The sequence below is a fragment of the Manis pentadactyla genome, chromosome 1, assembly GCF_030020395.1.
Source record: "Manis pentadactyla isolate mManPen7 chromosome 1, mManPen7.hap1, whole genome shotgun sequence".
In the NCBI taxonomy this organism is placed as follows: Eukaryota; Metazoa; Chordata; class Mammalia; order Pholidota; family Manidae; genus Manis; species Manis pentadactyla.
The window spans coordinates 189276527-189300700 of NC_080019.1; the positions used below are offsets into that span (position 1 = coordinate 189276527).

Genomic DNA, 24174 nt, shown 5'->3' on the forward strand with positions numbered 1-24174 from the left:
TTTGGAAAACCTAAGGGATCATTGTATCAATACAGTGTAGCAAGGTTACCACAAAGTCTGTACAAGAAAGTAACAACTCTTCCAAACACAGAAACAGGCTTGTTCCTTCTCCCAGGAGAGCTGCCGGTGGGAGGAGGAGGGAGTGGAGGCAGAAGAGGGCAGGAGTGCTGAAAAAATGAAAGTACCTTAGACAATAGAGAATGACTCAATAAACAAGAAACGCTCATGACTATGGCTCATATTTCCATTCCCACTTCACCCTCTCGTTCCACCAACTCTTCACACTAATGTTTGTCTACATTCTACACATACACAAAACCACCAGTTCCCTGGCTCTGAGAATGAGAGTCAAGAAAATACTAAAGTTATCTCATCATTTTATGTCAACATATTATCAAATTCCAGACATTATCATGAAGAAGAAAGGCCAAAAAAACTCCATACACTGAATCATGCAAGTACCTAACTGTGCAGCCCTGTGGGGGACAACACCTCAGATCCCGGCTTTAGGAGGAACCTTACACTCCTCAAATAATCGTCCCATGTTGAGAGAAGATGCTTGTCTTATTCACTCCGTCTATAATCCTACTTTCTAAACTATCTGGACATAATAAAGGAGTATAATTAATACTGACTAATTGGGGAATTTTTAAAAATTCCCCTCATCTGGTTTCCATTTTTTAACCTTTAATCAAAGTCCATGAAACAGAAGGAATAAAAGCAAAACTTGCTGTAAGAGTAAATTTCAAACACCCAAATGGGATGACAGAGTGCTTAAAAAATGTATTGGATAGGAACATATACCAAAACAGGTTTTCAAAGTATAAAAGCTCCAATTTATTTCAATTCAACACAGCTTACACGTCATTCAAATGTACTCTCCTAACGCCCCTGCAAGGCATCTTAAACTAAATGTCCAACACTGGTCATACCAACACGAAAGTAAAATAATGGCCTGAGCAATCATACCATCTGCTAAAGATGGGTTTTTTTCATAATGGTCTTTTGTACAAGGACATGCTGAAGAGCCTGATTAAAGGAAAAGGGTTACAAGACACAAAAATCCCCCATTCTTTCAAACACAGAGAACTTTATTTCTCTTCCTACATTTTAATTCTTCTAGGACAGGGATGCTCCCACCTTGCTAATGGGTTTATCGAGAGTTCTTGTCCTATAACTCTACCTCTTCTTCCCCAGCCCTGGTTGGTGAGGACGTTAGACATAACTGGACTCCTTCAAGCAGGTAAGGATACAGGGCTGGCCAGAACTCACCCGTCCAGAAGACTCATCGTGCTGGCTGTCACTTCAGCAAACAGAATTACTTTTCCAAGTTGCCTTGTCTGCAAATTTTGTCGGTAGATCTCCAAGTTAAAATTTTCTGATGAGAAGCCCTCTGCGTCGGTCACCACAGGTATAGCGGAAGGAGTGATTTCTGTTTCAGATGTGTAGGACGAAACAAATTTCAGAGAGATCTTGCTGGATGTTATTACTCCTTCAGGATCCACACGCTTCCCCAGCCACTGCATAAGAGGATCCCAGATTTCCTGTGTCATGAAGAAAAGGAATGAAAAGGTCGTATGTTGGCATTATGTTAGATGATGGCAGCTTTCCCTTAAAAGGCCACTTTGGTAATATAAGTACTTTCTAATTCATGACCAATAAAAGCTATACTAACATATTCTGAACATTTAAACCATAATACAATAGGCAATCAGTATACTAAGTATGCTTACACTATAAAAATAAATTGCTCAGAAACCAGGATCCAAGGAAATCAATAGTTCATTATTATACATTCTATCCTACATTCTATCCTAAATTCTCAGAAGTCCTCACCAGCTCTAGATTTCAATACTATCTCTCTAGTCCTCTGTGCATTTTACAGAAAATGTCTATCTTCACACTTTTTCCCCTCAAGGCAATTCAATTTTCCTTTCCGGGGAGGTGAAAGCCGAGGTGAAGGCGTAGAAGGTAACAGCACTTGCTCTCCGCCCCTGCAGGACTCCATCTCCTCTCGTAGGCAAGTCCACCACAGGCCACAAACAGGATAAGTGAATTGTCACATAAGGGCAATAATAGTGCATCACCCAAAAGCTGATTTTTCTTTGCCCCAAATATGTGTCCAGGAAGGGGAAGGCATAACGTACAAGAAACATCCCCAGCCCAGAACAGAGCTCTGTATTTACCCCTGAAACTCCAAGGAAGCTTGGAGGCCTTCCAGGAGTCTGCAACCTCCCCTTGGGCCCTGGAGGACACAGAGGCCCCCCTCCCAGGTGGAACATCAAGGAACTTCAGGGCCAAAGGCCAGCCCCAGAAGGATTAACAGCCACACTAAACACTGATCCAGGCTCTTAGGCCCTCTTCATGCAAATGCCAGGCCTTTGAAAAGAAGAATTGCCATTAACATCAGAGTATGTCCTAAAGCTCCATGTGGCTACAGAGAAGCAGCTTCAAAGATGAAATTTCCTTGAACTAAAATTTAATGGATGAAACTTTAAAGCTCACTTCCAGCTTGCAGAAGATACTGAGGCTAGAGGAACAAGTTAAGACTTCATAAGGAAGCAATCTGACAACATCCAAAAGGTGAGACATTTATAAACTGAGAAACTTGAACAAGCCTTCATGGGGATGGTGGGGGTGTTAAGAGGGGGAAACCTGGTCTAGATAAGAAGAGACATAAAAAATATAATCAAATACACTAAGTGAACTTTTACTAGATCCTGGCTTGATAAAACGAACTTGAAAAGACATTTTGAGGCAATTAGGAAATTTGAATATGGACAATATATATTAGACAACAAAACAGAGTTGCTGTCAGTTTCAGTAGGTGTGATATTGGCACACTGGGAAACATCCCTAATGTTAAAATGTGTATGTGTCATATCTGTAATTTACCTTCAAATAAATGAAGTAAATAAGGCAAATGCAAATGACTATTGCAATTACGTAATGGGCATTTGGGGCATTTTTACACTATTCTTCTCCATGCTTGGAAAACTGTTACAATTAAATGTAAAAAATAACAGAACCACAAAAAAAGGAAAAATAAACATTATCTATTAAAAAAGATTTTTGAACTAAAATGTGTTGGTGACCTATTTATTGCCTACCATATGGCAGACATTCCTGTAGGCACTGAGGACTCAGTCATTAACAAAGAGACCAAAGTCCCTGAGCTCAAAAGGTTTATATTCTAGTGTGGGAGTGAGATACTAAAAAAGATTCATAAGCGCAAGACATAGGATGTTAGACAGTCATAAGTGCCCAGGAGAAAAAGTCAAGCAGACAAAAGAGGTAAGTGTTGGAGGCAAGCCATTTTAAGGAGGGCAGGTGAGGACCTCACGGAGGTGACACTTACTATAACTAATAATTAGGGAGGTGCTGTAATGTAATTTATGTAATCACATGTTGTGTTTACTTACATAGAGGGATTCTGGGGAAGAGTAGAGGTTCCCGGGGAGCACAGTGAGGGAAGTGCCAGAAGCAGAGAGGGAGGCAGGAGCCAGGAGGAAGCCAGGCAGGGGATGGGGACAAGGGGGTGCATGGGGACACAGAATGGGAATCAGGACCTGCTCTGAAGCAGAGAGGCAGGATCTGCTGACAGGCCTTATTTGGGATGTGAGAGGAAATGAGGAGGTAAAAGTGAGCCCAGGGTTTCTGGCCTAAGCACCTGGAAGGAGGGAGCTGCCAGTGGAAACGCCACGCGAGGAGCGGTCTGGTGACAGAGCCTGCTCTGGGGCATCCCACATGGGATTCCTGCAGATGAGAGATCCGTGGATGCGACAAACAGACGGAAGGACACGTGGGTCAGGAGTCCAGGGACAGGCTTGTGCCTCGGACATAAATTTGGGAATCACCAGACCACGGATGATGATTTGAAGCCCAGAAATGACGAGTGTAATGAAGGAGGGACTACACATGAAGAGAGAGGCCGTGTGTGACAAAGCAGCGGAGAATAGCAGAAAGGAATGGTCCCCAACCTTGGGGTCTGGAAGCCACAAACCAAGGCGGCGGCAGGGCAGCGCCCCTCAGGGCTCTGGGAGGGCCGTCGCAGCCTCCCTCCAGGCTTCTGGCAGCACTGCGACCCTGGTGCTCCCAGGCGGCCACCGTGTACCATGGCCATCTCCCCTCTGAATGCTGGTGTCTCTTATCCTCTTCTAATAAGGGCACTAGTCTCACTGGATTACGGCCACCCTAATGAACCGAGCTTGATCACACGTGCAAAGGCCCAATCCCCAAAGAAGGTCACATTCACAGTTTCTGGGGGTTAGGACTTCAAGTATCTTTCGGGGCACAAAGTTCAACCCATAAAACATGTCAATGAGCAGATGTCAGTGGGCAGGGAGCTGAAGAGGAGTCTGCAAAGGAGCCCAAGAAGGTGAGAGGAAGTCATGTGTGTGCGTGCGCCATGCTCTCCCACGCTGCCTGGTCGCAGGTGGGAGGCCTGGGAGTCCAGCTCTGCAGGTGGCAAGAGTGCAAGAGGAAGACAGCAGCGCAGGCAGGAGGGCTGGGCAGCAACGGCGAGGCGGAGCCCATCTGGAGAGGCAAAGCCGACGGAGCAGTTGGGGGAAAGAAGCGGCAGACCCCAAGGACCACTCCAGCAGGGAGTTTTTTTTCTAATGGGTAAAACAAGAATGAATGGGGCAGTGGCTACAGGAGGAATGGATCAAAGTGGGTTCCATTTGGTTAAATGAGAGAAAAAACAGCAAGTTTCTTATGAGGGTTCTGTCTCAAAAAGGCAGCAGATGAAGAGGTGAGGGGTGGCGGCTAATCCTCCAGCAGAGAGGTGGGCCTCAGGAGCAGAGCCGCCCATCCACGGGGCGGACAGGCCCACACCCCTCTGAGGTTCCCCAGGGGGCTAAGCCCTCTCTCACCCCTTGCTGGCCTCACAGCCAACCAGGGCAGCCCTGGGAACTGACCCACGCTGCCGCCACCCTGTTCCAAGCCCACAGGGAGGCAGGAGTCCTGGTGCCAGGGGTGGTGGTGTCATTCATCTCCTAACTCCCTCCATTTTCTCGATAAATGGGAAGCAAGATCAGCTAAGAGCAAAAAGGAAGGAGGTGCTGGAGGTGTGAGAGGCAAGAATGGGATAATGAAGGAAGCAGGGAAGTATGAGCCACTGGCGGTGGTCAGGGCCCACTGCAGGTGAGTGAGTCTGAATTTGGAGAGGGCGGTCAGCACGACTGTAGGTTTCATACAGCCACACCCAGCTGCGGGGCCATGGAGGATGGGACAGAGGAAGCAGAGGGGTACAAAGCCGAGACATGTGTGACCCACTACAAATGAGGCCCTGACAGAGATATAAAGGTAAGTGATGAGCAGTCCAGCCCAGAAGCTCACATCCCAGTGGGGAGAGTGAGGAGCCTCCAGGGCAAAAACAGGACAGGACAGTCCAACGCCAGGAACAAAGCGCCCAAGGAGGAGTGCAAAACAGGAGGTGATCCTGCTTGAACGAGCACCAGGGCAGCTGTCGGAAGAGGTCAAGCTGAGGTGAGCTATGTAAGCTACAGCCGTAATGTTCCACCTTTGCACAAAGAACCAGATAAATTTTAAACTTCATATTCCCTTTATTTCTACTGGAGGAAGACGGCAGAATGAATAAATAACATGCAAAAGTAACCCCCCACTGTGAACTGAATGTCAGTGTGCCCCCAAAAATTCATATACTGGGATCTGAATCTTCAAGGTGATGGATCGCATTTGGCTGTGGGGGCTTTGGGAGGTGATCAGGTCTTGAGGGTGGAGCACCCATGAATGGGATGAGTGCCTTTATAAAAGTGACCACAGAGATCCCTCATCCTCTCCTCCAAGTGGAGACACAGCAAAAAGACAACTATCTAAAATGGGGGGGAGGGCCCTGAACAGAAGCAACTGGCTGGAGCCCTGATCTCAGACTTCCAGCCTCCAGAAGTGTGAGAAATAAAGGTCTATAGTTTATAAGCTGCCTGGTCTATGCTATTCTGTTTTGGCAGCCTGTATTGACTAAGACACCGCCAAAACCTCAAATCTGGCCATTGGTTATGACCAACACTGCTCCTTAAACTTTGGCCCATGCCCTTAAGGCATAAAGTGAACAGATCTGAATTTCCTTCATCACATTCTTCAAGACAGCTGGATGTCACAAGGACACCACACAGATACATATCAGCAAAGGTACATCAGTGAATAGGTTAAATCACAGAAATAGAGGTAATCTGGAGAACAAACATTTCTGAACTAACTTCAGTTTTCATTAACTCAAGCAGAGAATTAAGTGGTTACTCAACAGGTGTAGGCAATGTGAATCTCCCACTCGAAGTGAATGAATGAAACCAGAAAGATACGGTAGCACCTGGCCGAATTTTCACAACAGAAATACAGCAGGGATCTTCTCTGGAGTGAATTATCCAACTGGCCATCTATATGTCATTCATCTTTGGAGCTCCGACTGCATCTCCAAAATAGTACCTCAGAGTAAAGAGAGGAGGACAGACAGAAATGCATACACACACTGAAACAGAGGATGACAACTCCTAAGAACATTCACTCAAACTATTCAAATATACACTTCCCTTTGGCAAAGTATGTCAACCTGACTTGCCAAATTTGATCACCTATTCTTATTTGCACGCAAGTCAAAAGCCAGATTCTCAAGGAATTAACATTATTGTTATGTCCACTAATTACCAAAGTAATATTCCAAATTGTTTGTTTCTGAAAGCAATACTTAGAGATGTACAAATATGCAAAGTAAGTTATTAAAGTTGATTGATTATACCTCTTTCACATGATCTTTCAGGATTTACAACGAGCCTAGTAAAAGAGAACCTAAAGATATAAAATGTATCTTTTAAGATATACAACTGTATATCACCTGTAATTCTCCTAAATATTTTACATTCGCTATAAGTGAATGCAACTTGAAGTCATCAAGTAAAACTGAGTATACACAGGAAGCACTTAGGCACCTCCCCCCATTATCTCTGGACAGGAGAATAAAATTCTGGTTGTGAGACATATAAAAATGACTACCTGTTTGATGCAAATCTGCCTGGTATGTCCTCTCAAATGCACTCAAATTACAATGACTTTAGAGCTGCCCAAGTAGCTGCTAACACATGTAGGGTAAAAGAATTAATTCATGATTCTTGGTTTAACTTTACTATTGACCACTAAGGCTGTGTGGAAATGTTATTGAAGAAAAAAGGCTGGATCAAATATATCAAGGAAAATGGGTAGACATGAGGAGTATTACCCACCTCAACCCCAAATCTACCTAACTCTTTGAACTCACCAGAATATAGCAAAAATGTCAGTTCTTCAGGGAAGATTTCTCAGACCCACAGCCCCTTCCAATCTAGGTTAAGACTCTCTTTCATAAATGCTTAGTGACTTTATAGCATTTACTAAATTGTAATTCCATAATTTGTATAACCATTTATTCAATGTCCCACTTTCTCACTATAATGTAAGCTCCATAAAGACAGAACACGCATATTTGTCAAGCTCCCAACCATATCCACGGCACCCAGTACCATGTCTAGAAAACAGTGCGTGCTTAATAAGCATTTACTGTTTAAAATGCACATTAAATTCCTTACCAAGAAAACCCCATGAGTAACTGATATATATATATATATAGGTATATCAAGAGGCAAAACCCAAAAAAGGCAATAAGAGATGGTCTTCATATGGACACATAAGCCTCAAAAAGAAATATGAAATCTTTGAAAGCCAAATGAGCCCTATTAAAAACAAAACAATCACTATCAAATTCCACTGCAATGAAACTCTTAAAAACATTTTGATTAATGCTCTTTTTTTAACATTTGAACTTTGAGAATTTAGTATTTACCTTTCTCTAAGATTTCAGGCTAATTAAATACAATTTAGGTGGAACCAAAAACTGAATGTTTTATAGTCACATAAATGCTGGCCCTTTTGAATTAGCCACAGCACTATAGGGAAACACTAGCCATTCTCAAGAAAGGTGAATGTGTCTTTGTTTCTTTTTGGGACATGTTGTACACAACATGAAAGAAAAGAGTCCACAAAAAAAGTACTATACCAGTAAGTGAGTTTAGCAAGGTTGCAAAATACAAGATCACTATATAAAAACTGGGTGTATTTCCATATACAAGCAATGAACATTAGGAGTCTGAATTTTTTTAATATTACTTTAAACTTTTTAAAATTGTATTTTCAGTAGCATCCATAGATCTGAAATGTTTAGGACAAAATGTGCCAGAACTATACACTGAAAACCACAAAACACTACTGAATTGAAAATTAAAGAAGGTCTAAATAATTGAAGAGATATACCATGTTCATGGATCACAAGACTCAATACTGTTTAAGATGTCAATTCTTCTCCAAATGTATCTATAGATTTCATGCAATCCCAATCAGATCCCAGTAGGCCTCTTTTGTGGAAACTGATGATTCTAAAATTTATTCAGAAATGGAAAAGACCTCGAATGGCCAAACAATTTTGGGAAGAAAAGTGCTGGAAGCCTCTACATTACCTGACTTCAAGACTTACTAGAAGGCTGCAGCAATCAAGGAAGTATAGTATTGACATACAGACAGACATATAGATTACTGAAACAGAGTAGACTCTAGAAATAGAGACACACATACATATTCAATTTATTTTCAACAAAAATGCCAATGTAATTCACTTGAAAAAAGATCATCTTCCGATACATAGTACTGAAATAATTGGACATCCACATGCAAAAAAACCCCACATTGATCCTTACCTTGCACATATATATACATATATATACATATATATGTATATATATATATATATATATATATATATAAACTTAACTTGAAATGAATCATAAGCCTAAATGTAGAACTATGAAACTTCCAAAATAAAATACAGGGAAAACTTTCTAACCTTGGGATGGATAAAACTTTTCTCAGATAGAACAAAACCACAAACCATAAAAGAAAAAAATTATCAACTGTACTTCATAAAAATTAAGAACTGCTCTTCGAGAATGTTAAGAAAAATTAAAAGACAACAGACAGAAACTATTCTCGATACATATATCTGACAAGAGACTTGCATCCAGAATATAAAAAGAACTTTTAAAACAGAATTAAAAGAAAATAATTCAATTTGAACATGAACAAAAAGAGCTGAACAGACACTGCCCTAGAGAAAATATCAGATGGCCAATAAGCATGTGAAGAAATGCTCAGCCTCGGGAGAGGGGCGGAAGATGGCGGCGTGAGGAGAGCAGCAGAAATCTCCTCCCAAAACCACATATATCTATGAAAATATAACAAAGACAACCCTTCCTAGAATAAAGACCAGAGGACACAGGACAATATCCAGACCACATCCGCACCTGAGAGAACCCAGCGCCTCGCGAAGGGGGTAAGATACAAGCCCCGGCCCGGCGAGAGCTGAGCGCCCATCCCCCCAACTCCCGGCGGGAGAAGAATAGGCAGAGCGGGAAGGAGACGGAGCCCAGGACTGCCGAACACCCAGCCCCAGCCATCCGGGCCCAGACACAGTACGTGCCCAGGGGGCCCTGGATACTAGGAAAACAGGGCAGCAAGAACAGTGAGCGGGCACCGGAGGCCGGGCGCCAGAGGACATAAGAAAAGCGCGTGACCAATTTTTTTTTTTTTTTTTTTTTTTTTTTTTTTGCTGCTTTGTTTTGGCGAGCGCTTTTTGGAAGTCTTAAAGGAATAGGGATCCCAATACTAGGGAAACAGGGCAGCAAGAACAGTGAGCGGGCACCAGTGGCCTGGCGCAGGAGGACACCAGAAAAGCGAGCGCCCATTTTTTTATTTTTAATTTTTATTTATTTATTTATTTATTTATTTGCTGTTTTGTTTTGGCAAGCGCTTTTTGGTAGTCTTAAAGGGATAGGGACCCCAATACTAGGGAAACAGGGCAGCAAGACCGGTGAGCAGAGGCCTGAGGCTGGCACCAGAGAATAAAGAAAAATGAGTGGCCACCTTTTTTTTTAATTAAAAAAAAATTTTTTTTTTTTAAATTAAAAAATTTTTTTCTTTTTTTTTTTTTTGGTGGTCGTTGTTTTGTTTTGGCGGGTGCTTTTTGGAAGTCTTAAAGGGGCAGGGCGGGTCACTTAATCCAGAGGTAGGGAATCTGGGATCTCTGGGCACCCTAACCCCTGGGCTGCAGGGAGCAGGGAGGCCCCTTACGGAGATAAATAGCCTCCCAGCAGCTCCTGCTCCAACGCGACTCCACCACTTTGGAGTAGCTGCCTGAGCCAGGCCACGCCCACAGCAACAGCGGAGATAAACTCCATAGCAGCCCGGCAGGAAGCAGAAACTCTGTCTGCGCGCAGCTGCGCAGCACAAGCCACTAGAGGTCGCTGTTCTCCCAGGAGAGGAGGGCCACAAACCAACAAGAAAGGAAGTTCTTCCAGCCGTCACTCGCCCCAGCTCTGCAAACTATTCCTATCACCATGAAAAGGCAAAGCTACAGGCAGACAAAGATCACAGAGACAACAACAGAGAAGGAGACAGACCTAACCAGTCTTCCTGAAAAAGAATTCAAAATAAGAATCATAAACATGCTGACAGAGATGCAGACAAATACTCAAGAGAAATGGGATGAAGTCCGGAGGGAGATCACAGATGCCAGAAAGGAGATCACAGAAATGAAACAAACTCTGGAAGGGTTTATAAGCAGAATTGATAGGATGCAAGAGGCCACTGATGGAATTGAAATCAGAGAACAGGAACGCATAGAAGCTGACATAGAGAGAGACAAAAGGATCTCCAGGAATGAAACAATATTAAGAGAACTGTGTGACCAATCCAAAAGGAACAATATCTGTATTATAGGGGTCCCAGAAGAAGAGAGAGGAAAAGAGATGGAAAGTATCTTAGAAGAAATAATTGCTGAAAACTTCCCCAAACTGGGGGAGGAAATAATCGAACAGACCACGGAAATACACAGAACTCCCAACAGAAAGGATCCAAGGAGGACAACATCAAGACACATAATAATTAAAATGGCAAAGATCAAGGACAAGGAAAGAGTTTTAAAGGCAGCTAGAGAGAAAAAGGTCACCTATAAAGGAAAACCCATCATGCTAACATCAGATTTCTCAACTGAAACCCTACAGGCCAGAAGAGAATGGCATGATATATTTAATACAATGAAACAGAAGGGCCTTGAACCAAGGATACTGTATCCAGCACGACTATCATTCAAATATGACGGTGGGATTAAACAATTCCCAGAAAAACAAAAGCTGAGGGAATTTGCTTTCCACAAACCACCTCTACAGAACATCTTACAGGGACTGCTCTAGAAGGGAGCACTCCTAGAAAGAGCACAGCACAAAACACCCAACATATGAAGAATCGAAGAGGAGGAACAATAAGGGAGAGAAGAAAAGAATCTCCAGACAGTGTATATAACAGCTCAATAAGCGAGCTAAGTTAGGCAGTAAGATACTAAAGAGGCTAACCTTGAACCTTTGGTAACCACGAATTTAAAGCCTGCAATGGCAATAAGTACATATCTTTCAATAGTCACCCTAAATGTTAATGGGCTGAATGCACCAATCAAAAGACATAGAGTAACAGAATGGATAAAAAAGCAAGACCCATCTATATGCTGCTTACAAGAAACTCACCTCAAACCCAAAGACATGTACAGACTAAAAGTCAAGGGATGGAAAAACATATTTATAGCAAACAACAGCGAGAAGAAAGCAGGGGTTGCAGTACTAATACCAGACAAAATAGACTTCAAAACAAAGAAAGTAACAAGAGATAAAGAAGGACACAACATAATGATAAACGGCTCAGTCAAACAAGAGGATATAACCCTTCTAAATATATATGCTCCCAACACAGGAGCACCAGCATATGTGAAACAAATACTAACAGAACTAAAGGGGGATATAGACTGCAATGCATTCATTCTAGGAGACTTCAACACACCACTCACCCCAAAGGATAGATCCACCGGGCAGAAAATAAGTAAGGACACGGAAGCACTGAACAACACAGTAGAGCAGATGGACCTAATAGATATCTATAGAACTCTACATCTAAAAGCAACAGGATATACATTCTTCTCAAGTGCACATGGAACATTCTCCAGAATAGACCACATACTAGGCCACAAAAAGAGCCTCAGAAAATTCCAAAAGATTGAAATCCTACCAACCAACTTTTCAGACCACAAACGCATAAAACTAGAAATAAACTGTACAAAGAAAGCAAAGAGGCTCACAAACACATGGAGGCTTAACAACACGCTCCTAAATAATCAATGGATCAATGACCAAATCAAAATGGAGATCCAGCAATATATGGAAACAAATGACAACAACAACACTAAGCCCCAACTTCTGTGGGACACAGCAAAAGCAGTCTTAAGAGGAAAGTATATAGCAATCCAGGCACACTTAAAGAAGGAAGAGCAATCCCAAATGAATGGTCTAATGTCACAATTATCGAAATTGGAAAAAGAAGAACAGATGAGGCCTAAGGTCAGCAGAAGGAGGGACATAATAAAGATCAGAGAAGAAATAAATAAAATTGAGAAGAATAAAACAATAGCAAAAATCAATGAAACCAAGAGCTGGTTCTTCGAGAAAATAAACAAAATAGATAAGCCTCTAGCCAGACTTATTAAGAAGAAAAGAGAGTCAACACAAATCAACAGTATCAGAAATGAGAAAGGAAAAATCACGATGGACCCCACAGAAATACAAAGAATTATTAGAGAATACTATGAAAACCTATATGCTAACAAGCTGGGAAACCTAGGAGAAATGGACAACTTCCTAGAAAAATACAACCTTCCAAGATTGACCCAGAAAGAAACAGAAAATCTAAACAGACCAATTACCAGCAACGAAATTGAAGCGGTAATCAAAAAACTACCAAAGAACAAAACCCCCGGGTCAGATGGATTTACCTCAGAATTTTATCAGACATACAGGGAAGATATAATACCCATTCTCCTTAAAGTTTTCCAAAAAATAGAGGAGGAGGGGATACTCCCAAACTCATTCTATGAAGCTAACATCACCCTAATACCAAAACCAGGCAAAGACCCCAGCAAGAAAGAAAACTACAGACCAATATCCCTGATGAACGTAGATGCAAAAATACTCAACAAAATATTAGCAAACCAAATTCAAAAATACATCAAAAGGATCATACACCATGACCAAGTGGGATTCATCCCAGGGATGCAAGGATGGTACAACATTCGAAAGTCCATCAACATCATCCACCACATCAACAAAAAGAAAGACAAAAACCACATGATCATCTCCATAGATGTTGAAAAAGCATTTGACAAAGTTCAACATCCATTCATGATAAAAACTCTCAGCAAAATGGGAATAGAGGGCAAGTACCTCAACATAATAAAGGCCATCTATGAGAAACCCACAGCCAACATTATATTGAACAGCGAGAAGCTGAAAGCATTTCCTCTGAGATCGGGAACTAGACAGGGATGCCCACTCTCTCCACTGTTATTTAACATAGTACTGGAGGTCCTAGCCACGGCAATCAGACAAAACAAAGAAATACAAGGAATCCAGATTGGTAAAGAAGAAGTTAAACTGTCACTATTTGCAGATGACATGATACTGTACATAAAAAACCCTAAAGACTCCACCCCAAAACTACTAGAACTGATATCAGAATACAGCAAAGTTGCAGGATACAAAATCAACACACAGAAATCTGTGGCTTTCCTGTACACTAACAATGAACCAACAGAAAGAGAAATCAGGAAAACAACTCCATTCACAATTGCATCAAAAAAAATAAAATACCTAGGAATAAACCTAACCAAAGAAGTGAAAGACTTATACTCTGAAAACTACAAGTCACTCTTAAGAGAAATTAAAGGGGACACTAACAGATGGAAACTCATCCCATGCTCGTGGCTAGGAAGAATTAATATCGTCAAAATGGCCATCCTGCCCAAAGCAATATACAGATTTGATGCAATCCCTATGAAACTACCAGCAACATTCTTCAATGAACTGGAACAAATAATTCAAAAATTCATATGGAAACACCAAAGACCCCGAATAGCCAAAGCAATCCTGAGAAAGAAGAATAAAGTAGGGGGGATCTCACTCCCCAACTTCAAGCTCTACTATAAAGCCATAGTAATCAAGACAATTTGGTACTGGCACAAGAGCAGAGCCACAGACCAATGGAACAGACTAGAGAATCCAGACATTAACCCAGACATATATGGTCAATTAATATTTGATAAAGGAGCCATGGACATACAATGGTGAAATGACAGTCTCTTCAACAGATGATGCTGGCAAAACTGGACAGCTACATGTAGGAGAATGAAACTGGACCATTGTCTAACCCCATATACAAAAGTAAACTCAAAATGGATCAAAGACCTGAATGTAAGTCATGAAACCATTAAACTCTTGGAAGAAAACATAGGCAAAAACCTCTTAGACATAAACATGAGTGAACTCTTCTTGAACATATCTCCCCGGGCAAGGAAAACAACAGCAAAAATGAGTAAGTGGGACTATATTAAGCTGAAAAACTTCTGTACAGCAAAAGACACCATCAATAGAACAAAAAGGATCCCTACGGTATGGGAGAATATATTTGAAAATGACACATCTGATAAAGGCTTGACGTCCAGAATATATAAAGAGCTCACACGCCTCAACAAACAAAAAACAAATAACCCAATTAAAAAATGGGCAGAGGATAATTGGGCTACCCCGAAAATGAACTAAGATACAATATGAAAGAGAACTTCCAACAGCTGCACTCTCTGGAAGACTCATGCCAGAAGATGATCATCAAAAAACCCCAACAAAGGTCCACGCACTGCTACAGCTGTAGATGCACTCATCCCACCAGCTCCTGGACTTGCCATGGGAATGAGGAAGGAGATATCTAAGCTGGCCTGTGCATACAGTAAAACAACAAATTTGACTGGATCTATACTGTTGGAACTCAACCAAGAATTAGGAGAAGTGCAAATTGTAGTGCTCCAAAATCTTACAACTACAGACTATTTACTGTTAAAAGAACATAAGGGATGTGAACATTCCCCAGGAATGGGTTGTTCTAATTTATCTGAATTCTCTCAGACTGTTCAAGTTCAGTTGGACAATATCCACCATATCATAAATAAGTTTTCACAAATGCCTAAGGTGCCTAACTGGTTTTCTTGGTTTCACTGGAGATGGATGGTAATTACAGGTATGCTTTGGTTAGGTAACTATATTCCTATTATGTTAATGTGTGTGCACAATTTAATTAGTAGTTTAAAACCTATCCATGCTGAAGTTACTCTACAAGAAGATATGTCAAAGAAATAATCAATCTTCTCAGGTTTTCTTCTACCTGCTACTTCTATAGCTTTTCTTCTTCCTACCTAATCACAACCTTTAAATAGAACTCGTGCCACATGTCGAATTTACCGAGTATCATAATTCTTCCAAGTGGTAAAGATACCTCAAGACAAATGCTGGGCATAGAAGCCACAGGGCATAAATCTGCAAAGAAGTAAAAAGCTAACCTTTTCAAACAATAAGGCTTCTCTCTCACTTACCAACTTAACATTTCCCTGTATGGCCCCGGAAGATGACTGGTTAGCCAGAGACGGGTAAGATTCCTCAAGGGAGGAACAACCTAAGACAGGCACAGTCGCAGGGGGCCATCTGGTGAGAAAATGGGGAGCAGCAGAGGTGAGGCTTAGAACCTCCCCCTTCATGTTCTGAGAGAAATCTTCTGCATACATGGATGTTTATTGCCCTCGTCTAGCTCGAATTAACACATAGTCTACAGGCACACACCTGATCATCTATATTTGCTCTCTTACAACACTAAACTCTGTTTTCTACCTTTATCTTGTATCTACCTGCCACTTCAGCATTTTATTAAAAATAATAATAATAGAGAAATGTGGTATCCACATATAAATCAAGTTTAAAAATCAAATGAATATTCATATTTGAACTGACTGTTTATAGTTCATAATGCATGAACAAAACCAAAAGCTTCTGTGATGACTGCCCTTGCACTGTTCACCATGTAACTTATTCACTATGTAAGAATTTGTACTCCATGTAAGAATTTGTTCGTTATGCATCAGAAGATTGGAGACTGACGAAAATTAGGCTTGGGGTGGATTAATGATTATGCATTGAGTATTGACCCCCCTATACAGAAATTTATTGTTGTTAACAACTATTTGATCAATAAATATGAGAGATGCCCTCACAAAAAAAAAATATATATATATATATATATATATATATATATATATATATAAACACACTTCCAATTGTAAAATATATAAGTAACCGGGATGTAATGTATAGCATAAGGAATATAGTCAAAATATTGTAACAACTTGGTATGGTGATAGCTGGTACCCAGAATTATCATGTATATAAATGTTGAATCACTGTGTTGTACACCTGAAACTAATGTAATGTAATACTGTATGTCAACTACCCTTCAATAAAAATATTTTTAAAAATACAAAAAAAAAAGAACATAAGGGATGTGAATATTCCCCAGGAATGGGTTGTTTTAATTTGTCTGATTTCTCTCAGACTGTTCAAGTTCAGTTGGACAATATCCACCATATCATAGATAATTTTTCACAAATGCCTAAGGTGCCTAACTGGTTTTCTTGGTTTCACTGGAGATGGCTGGTAATTACAGATATGCTTTGGTTATGTAACTGTACTCCTATTATGTTAATGTGTATGCACAATTTAAGTAGTAGCTTAAAACCTATACATGCTGAAGTTACTCTACAAGAAGATATGTCAAAGAAGTAATCAATCTTCCCATGTTTTCTTCTGCCTGCTACTTCTATAGCTTTTCTTCTTCCTTCCTAATTACAACCCTTAAATAGAATTCGTGACTCATATCAAATTTACCGAGTATCATAATTTTTCCAAGTGGTAAAGATACCTCAAGACAAATGCTGGGCATAGAAGCTACAGGGCATAAATATGCAAAGAAATAAAAAGCTAACCATTTCAAACAATAAGGCTTCTCTCTCACTTACCAACTCTACATTGCCCTGTATGGCCCCGGAAGATGACTGGTTAGCCAGAGACGGGTAAGATTCCTCAAGGGAGGAACAACCTAAGACAGGCACAGTCGCAGGGGGGTCATCAGGTGAGAAATTGGGGATCAACAGAGGTGAGGCTTAGAACCTCACCTCCCGTTCTGAGAGAAATCTTCTGCATACATGGATGTTTTATTGCCCTTGTCTAGCTTGGATTAACACATAGTCTACAGGCACACACCCGATCATCTACATTTGCTCTCTTACAACACTAAACTATGTTTTCTACCTTTATCTTGTATCTACCTACCACTTCAGCATTTTATGAAAAATAATAATAATAAAGAGAGAAATGTGGTATCCACATATAAATCAAGTATAAAAACCAAATGAGTATTCATATTTGAATTGACTGTTTATAGTTCATAATGCATGAGCAAAACCGAAAGTTTCTGTGATGGCTGCCCTTGTACTGTTCACTATGTAACTTATTCATTATGTAAGAATTTGTTCTCCATGTAAGAACTTGTTTGTTATGCCTCAGAAGATTGGAGACTGACGAAAATTAGGCTTGGGGTGGATTAATGATTGTGCATTGAGCATTGACTCCCCTATACAGAATTTTATTGTCGTTAACAACCATTTGATCAATAAATATGAGAGATGCCCTCACAAAATAAAAAAATAAAAAAAAAAGGACAGACTTCCAATGGTAAAATAAATAAGTAACCGGGATGTAATGTATAGCATAAGGAATATAGTCAAGATATTGTAACAGCTTGGTAGGGTGATAGCTGGAACCTAGAATTATGTATATAAATGTTTTATCACTGTGTTGTACACCTGAAACTAATGTAATGTAATACTGTGCGTCAACTACCCTTCAATAAAAAATAATTATCTACAAAAAAAAAAGAATATAACTCATCTTTCCCTATTAAAAAAAAAAAAGAAATGCTCAGCCTCATTTATCAATAGGCAAATGAAAAATAAAACCACAATGAGATACCACTACACATCCACTAGGATTCTTAAAATTTTTAATTCTGACACTATCTAGTGTTGACAAACATGTGAAATAGCTGGAACTCTCATACATTGCTGGTATGAATACCGGATAGTACAATAATCTTGGGAAACAGTCTGACAGTTTCTTATCAAACTAAACATACACTTACCATATGTTCCAGAAATTCTATTCCCAGGTATTTAGCCAAGAGAAATGAAAATGCATGTCCATACAAAGACTTGTACATGAATGGTCATAGCAACTTTATTTGCAATAGCCAAAAAATGCAAACAATTTGTATGTCCAAATTAACAGATGAAAGGATAAATAAGTTATGGTATATCCATACAATGCAACATTACTTGGCATTAAAAAGGAATGAACTATTCATGTATGCAACAATATGGATATATGGATGGATCTCAAAAAACATAATGCTAATTTTAAAAAAGAAAAGACATGGAAGAATATAAGTGTACAATTCAATTTAGATGAAACTTCAGAAAAGAGCAGTCTAATCTGTAATGACAGAAGCAGATCAGTGATTGCTGCAATTCAATTTAGATGAAACTTCAGAAAAGAGCAATCTAATCCATAATGATAGAAGCAGATCAGTGATTGCTGGAGGCTGGGCATTGGGGGCAGGAGATGGATGAGGACTAATTGAGAAAGAACAAGGCATCTTGTGGGATGATGAAAACGTTCTCTATCATGACCCATGGTGGTTATTTGGGCATACACATTATCAAACTCTACACCGAAACTGATGCATTTTCTTGAATATCAATCATACTTAGAGTTGGTTTTTTTAAATGCAAATTGCAAAAGCTCATGCAGCACTAAACAATAAGGAAGTCCATGAACCTCTACTCTACATTCACTAATATCCCAAAGAACACTGGTATCCCAGCTTCTGGAAAAATGAATGCTTAAATTTATATTTAGGGAAAATACACAGAAGTGGCTATTCTACAGTTAGTTAACACATTGTAATGTTTGCTACAGAGAGTGTAACTAAGATCTGTGGTGTACCGTATGCTATGTCACACCATATTTGAGCCCTTTGATCTGTCACTTACCTTATCTGCTAAATTTACCCATCTAACAAGATTCACTGAGTAAAATATAGCCAATCCTCTAATTCAGCATTGGATTCAAAATATTTATTACCTTCTCTGTTTGTTTTGGTTCTCCTTTTCCCAAGAAAATAACTAATCATAACCTATAAAGGTTTTCTGTCTCAGAGACACATTTGCCTCATTGTAAATAATCAGATTAGTTGTGCTTCAGTCATAACATTGTAAGTTGCCAGGCAACCAGAAGTGGGTATATCAGAAAATGAATCCACAAAGACATGGAAGTAAGCCCCTTTTATGGGTGTCTCATTCTCAGTTCAATACTCTCAAGGAAACAGGAGTAGATGTTCTACTCTCTCAGAATTTGTATGAAACAACCCAATTCTTCCTGTTAATATTTTACAACAAAATATTCACAGCCAATTCCACACTGACTCAGTGTCTTCATACACATGATAAAGGCACACAACATAGATCTTTATAATCAGAAGATGACACTCCTGAAGGAGCAAGACTGTTTTTGGTCCTGACCTCACTTAAGGCAGGGACTGTTCACTCGGCAGTGGACTTTCATTCTAGCACCAGCACCCAGCAGAGTAAAGCATGGGGCAGGGTCTGAGGTGTGTGTTCTCCTCCTCACCTGACTGGTGCCCTGTGCAGATGCTTCTGTCCCAGGCCCACAGGAGACACTGCAGTCTCACCATCCCTCACCTAACTTGTCCACATCCCTCTTTGAATGACAATGCCACCCAGATTGGGTCCTAATGCTCCTGCCTTCCCGCTTCCCCTAAGATGCTCAGCTACCAATCCCAAGCACTGTAACACCAGAGTGAATGGACCTGGAGGGGCGTCTAGTTTCAGCAACTGAAACCAGGCCACCCCCACAAACATCCAGGTCAGCCATTGCTCACAGAGGCCCACAGACACAGGCCAAAATGAACCTGGGGACATGTTGTATTTGGCCCACCAATTTTGAACTGGTTGCTAACACTTAAAAATTTGGACAAATCACATCAAATTTCCTGCTGCTTTTGAAGAAACATAAACTCTTTGCCATGTGGCAATAATTGGCTGGGGCCACACGGCCTTCTTACTTGGAGACACTCTCCAGCTGGACTCCCGTGTGTGACCTCTTTTGCCCCAGAAGCATCTGGGCTGAAACCCTCATGTGAGCCCTGGTATCAAGTCTGGCACCAATCCAGCAAGATCTTCTGCAGGGACCCTGATGATGCTTTTTCTCCATTTGGGTCCATCTTAACTCATCAGAGGGATTCTAGTGACACTGACTCCCACAACAGAAGGGGCCCAATCACGCAACAGCTCCATCCCCAGAGGCTGAAAGCAGGGACTCAGACAGATATCTGAAAACCAACGGTCATGGCAACATTATTCACAATAGCCAAAAGCTGGGAAAAAAGCAAGTGTCAACAGATGAAGAAATAACAAAATGTGGTTGACACTTGTGGAATATTATTCAGTCATAAGAAGGAATGAAACTCGGATAGATGCCATGACATGAATGGACCATGAAAACATGCTGAGTGAGTAAGCGGGACCCAAAGGGCCGGACGTCAGAAGAGGCACAGTCATAAAGATGCAAAGTAGAATAGAGGAACCAGGAGCTGATGGGGGAAAGGAATGGGGAGCTGCTGATTCATTCAAGAGTTTCTGTCTGGGGTGATGGAAAAGTTTTGTAAATGGATAGCAGGAATCAAACTGTGAAAGAAATTAATGCTGCTGAACTATTCACTTAAAAACGGCTCAAACAGCAAACTGTATTACATATATTTTACCACAATAAAAAAAGAGAAGGAGTCAAAGTCTCCCCCTTTCCTCTCCCGGAAGGCCCCATCTTCAGTGTGATCAGCCCACAGCCCCCATCGAGTTGCCCTGCACACAGAGGGGAGGCAGAGGGACAACCCTCGGGGGCCCAACCCTTAGCATTAATGATGGATGCCCCAACCACACCCACAGTAAGGCCCGGGGCTGGAATCCCAACCCAAGGATCCAGACCTGCATGGATCCCAAATCCTCGCTCTAATTCCTGTCCCACAGTCCTCAGCAAGAGGACCTAACCCAAAGTTAGCAACAAAGGAAATGCCCACTCGCTGTAATCACGAGGCCAAAGGCATCACAAAGAGAAACATAAACTCGATATGATATGCAACTATGAAAGAGTGATAAATAGATAGGTGTGATTTACAGCCAGGGTGGGTGGGAGGGAGAAGGGTAGGGGGTCAGGGAAGGCGGCAGGATGTCTGGTATGAGAAACTTACATCTGAAGCTCAAGTCTCCCATTAGCTAGCTGGGTCTACTCTGGCAAGCCTAGAAGAAACATTTCCACAAAGAAAGGACGTTTTGTCATTTAAGTGAGTTACCGCTCACTGCTCTCCGATTTCTGCTGGAAAGAGACGGCATATCCAAAAGGGCTCAAACTCACAGCCACTTAGGGAGCTGTGGGCAGAGTTAAAGCAATCCAGGAGCAAGGGAAGGGGAAGCCCCTGGGCCAGCAATAGGCCTGAGGAGCCAGAGACAAGCCACCCACTGAGGCTGGGGGCCAAGAGGGCACAGGAACCCGTCCACCTCTCCCCCCTGCCCTCAACCCCCTGCTGGCACAACCTTGTGGCCGAGAGCACCCAGAGCCCATGAGGGGGCAGAGAACAAGGGGGCGGGGTAAACCAGACAGAGGCCAATGCAGCTTCTGAGGGAGAACACAGAGCTGCTCTCACGGACCGGCTCAGAAGCACACTGGGCCTGCGGCAAGACACCCTCCTCCACCTCCCCACCCTTCACTAGTTACTAAACCAGCACCGGGATGGTAACTGCACTTCCCAAGGGTTCACAACAGACACTGAATCCCGGGAACTGGAGCTCCTCACATGCTGAACTTGTCACGGTCATTTCTTGGTCCCAACGTCTCGAACACAGTAGGTGCTCAATAAATGTTTGTTAAACTGTATTCCTTTAATCATGTGCAGGTATCGCTCAGGCTCTGGCTCTGAAAGGCCACAGATTTACTGCATTTTTTTGTTACCTGCCAACTAGCGAAGATCACAAAAGGCTCGTGTGGACCCGTAAAACAGAGGTAATGAATAAGGCATTTCTAACAAGGCTGGGTTTATGGGCATCACACCTCTGCTGGGCCACATGACTCATTTGAGAGGTGAAACCTATTCGGCATGGAGACCAGAAGAAAGCCGGGGACGCCACTAACAGAGACTTTACAGGTCGGAGCTGAGCCACTGCTCCCACCAGCGAGGCGCTAACTTCCACTCACCGGGCTCGCGGGTTTGGGCGCCACGTCCGCAGAAGCCTCCAGAGCCTTCATTAAGCCTGGCTGTGTGAGACGCCCACCATTCGTCCTCGTCCAACACAAACAGGCCCCTGACAGGGTGGGGACATGGGGTGGGAGGCCAAGGAGGCCCTGTGGGTAAGCCCGGGTGCGGGCAGTAAGGCCTGCGGTGCGGCCTGGCCGGCTGGGCCCCAGCAGCTCGCCCTGGCTACAGGCTGACACTCACACAGACAAGAACATCCACACCTCCACGAAGCTGAGTGAGTGTGGGGCCGGAGCACCAGCACAGGGCTGATGCTGAGTGTGCCCCGAGGCCCCACCATCCTACACTACCTGCCTGTTATCTGTTGGCCTGGCCTGAATTCCAAGATTCCAATATTAAAATACACACGTTACCTGAAAAGACAGAAGTGGCCAGCTTGAGGAGGATTCAGGGAAGTCCGAGAGCTTTCTACTCAAGTCCACTTATTTTAGCAAAGGTTCACTGGTTCAACTGGCTGTCACCATGACATGCTAGAAAATTCAGAGCATCCCAGGGAACAGCACATTAGTAGGCAGGGAGGGGTGCAGGGCACTGTCCTAGGCGTGCAGGGAGAGGGCACACCTCCATGCAAGCATTCAGAGGAGACGCTCTAAGAAGTCGGTGTTTCAGAAAGTAGTACTAGTTTATGAGAAGGAGCACTGATGACGAGCATGTACTTGGTAAAGTCTCTAAACTGGAAAGCACGTTTATACCAGACAAAACTACTCAAACTTTATCCTAAAACTCCATCTTGTCAGTTTTCTCAGGCCGATTATTTTAAACTGTTTAACATGGTCATTTATGAAATTCCTGTTAGACCTGAATAAAGTGTGACAGCGCTAAGGGACCAGGCAGCCAGCCCATGCTGGGTGGCCTGCCCACCACTGGCCTGTCCCCCGAGGACCCCGTGTCTCCCAGACACAGAAACAGGGGAAGCTTTCACAATACATTAGTGGGAAAAGCCAAAACCCTTTTGAAGTGTTCAAACAAACGCTCTTACTAAATGCCTACTATAGGCAAAATACTGGAAATGGGATACAAAGATTAACAACATATGGTTCTTGCCTTCAAATGATCTTGTATTTCAGTTGAATAGGGCAGACAGATATTCACATAAATAATACAACAGCATTTGTACACTACTTATAGTTCACCGAGAAAAAAATTCTTACGGAAGCAAACAATCAGATCTAATGCTCCAAGTAACCACACTTGGGCTAAAAAGTTGAAAGGAAAATTGTAAATCCTATACTCATGACGTGGTCATCAGTGGAATTTTCCTAGATCAGGGGTAGAATCCCTTTGTTGGGCATAAAAAGATCAACAAGTTGTCCTCATAACATGTGGCTCTAAGATGTTTTATAATTAGGATTTTTAAGATATGTTATATTGTTAAGGATTTTATACATGCTGGCCCATGTGAAGATGCGATGTGCTCATAACCCAACAGGGTGATGACCAGCCATCCAGAACCATTACAAACCAGTAAGCTACTGGTTCTACTTCAAATAAAGAAAACAAACCCAGGGCCAAGTGGAAACTCTGGCCAACTCTTAGGAGCAAATGTCAATGCCCTGCACTCTCATAAATAACTTACAATAAGTTGTGTGCTTTGTGTTTTACTTAAAGGCAGAAAAAGTTGAGGAAAACAGAAGAAATCTGCTCCAACAGCTCTCTCTAAGGCCCCTCCCACCTCCAACATTCAATGTATATTTTTATTCTGCTGTTAATCCAGTAATC

General features: G+C 41.9%; 1 protein-coding gene across 6 annotated transcripts in view; it reads right to left on the reverse strand.

Moving 5' to 3' along the window:
• Positions 1 to 24174, reverse strand: part of HLCS (holocarboxylase synthetase) — a 203761-nt gene that overhangs the window by 135759 nt on the left and 43828 nt on the right. For all 6 annotated transcript variants that reach the window (XR_008998469.1, XR_008998468.1, XM_036899211.2 and 3 more), the window contains one exon: positions 1273 to 1544. Coding sequence is in view for 4 of the 6 variants with exons in the window: in XM_036899211.2 (XP_036755106.2) it covers positions 1273 to 1544 (272 nt within the window). In the remaining 2 variants the exon portion in view is untranslated. The remainder of the gene's footprint in view (positions 1 to 1272; positions 1545 to 24174) is intronic.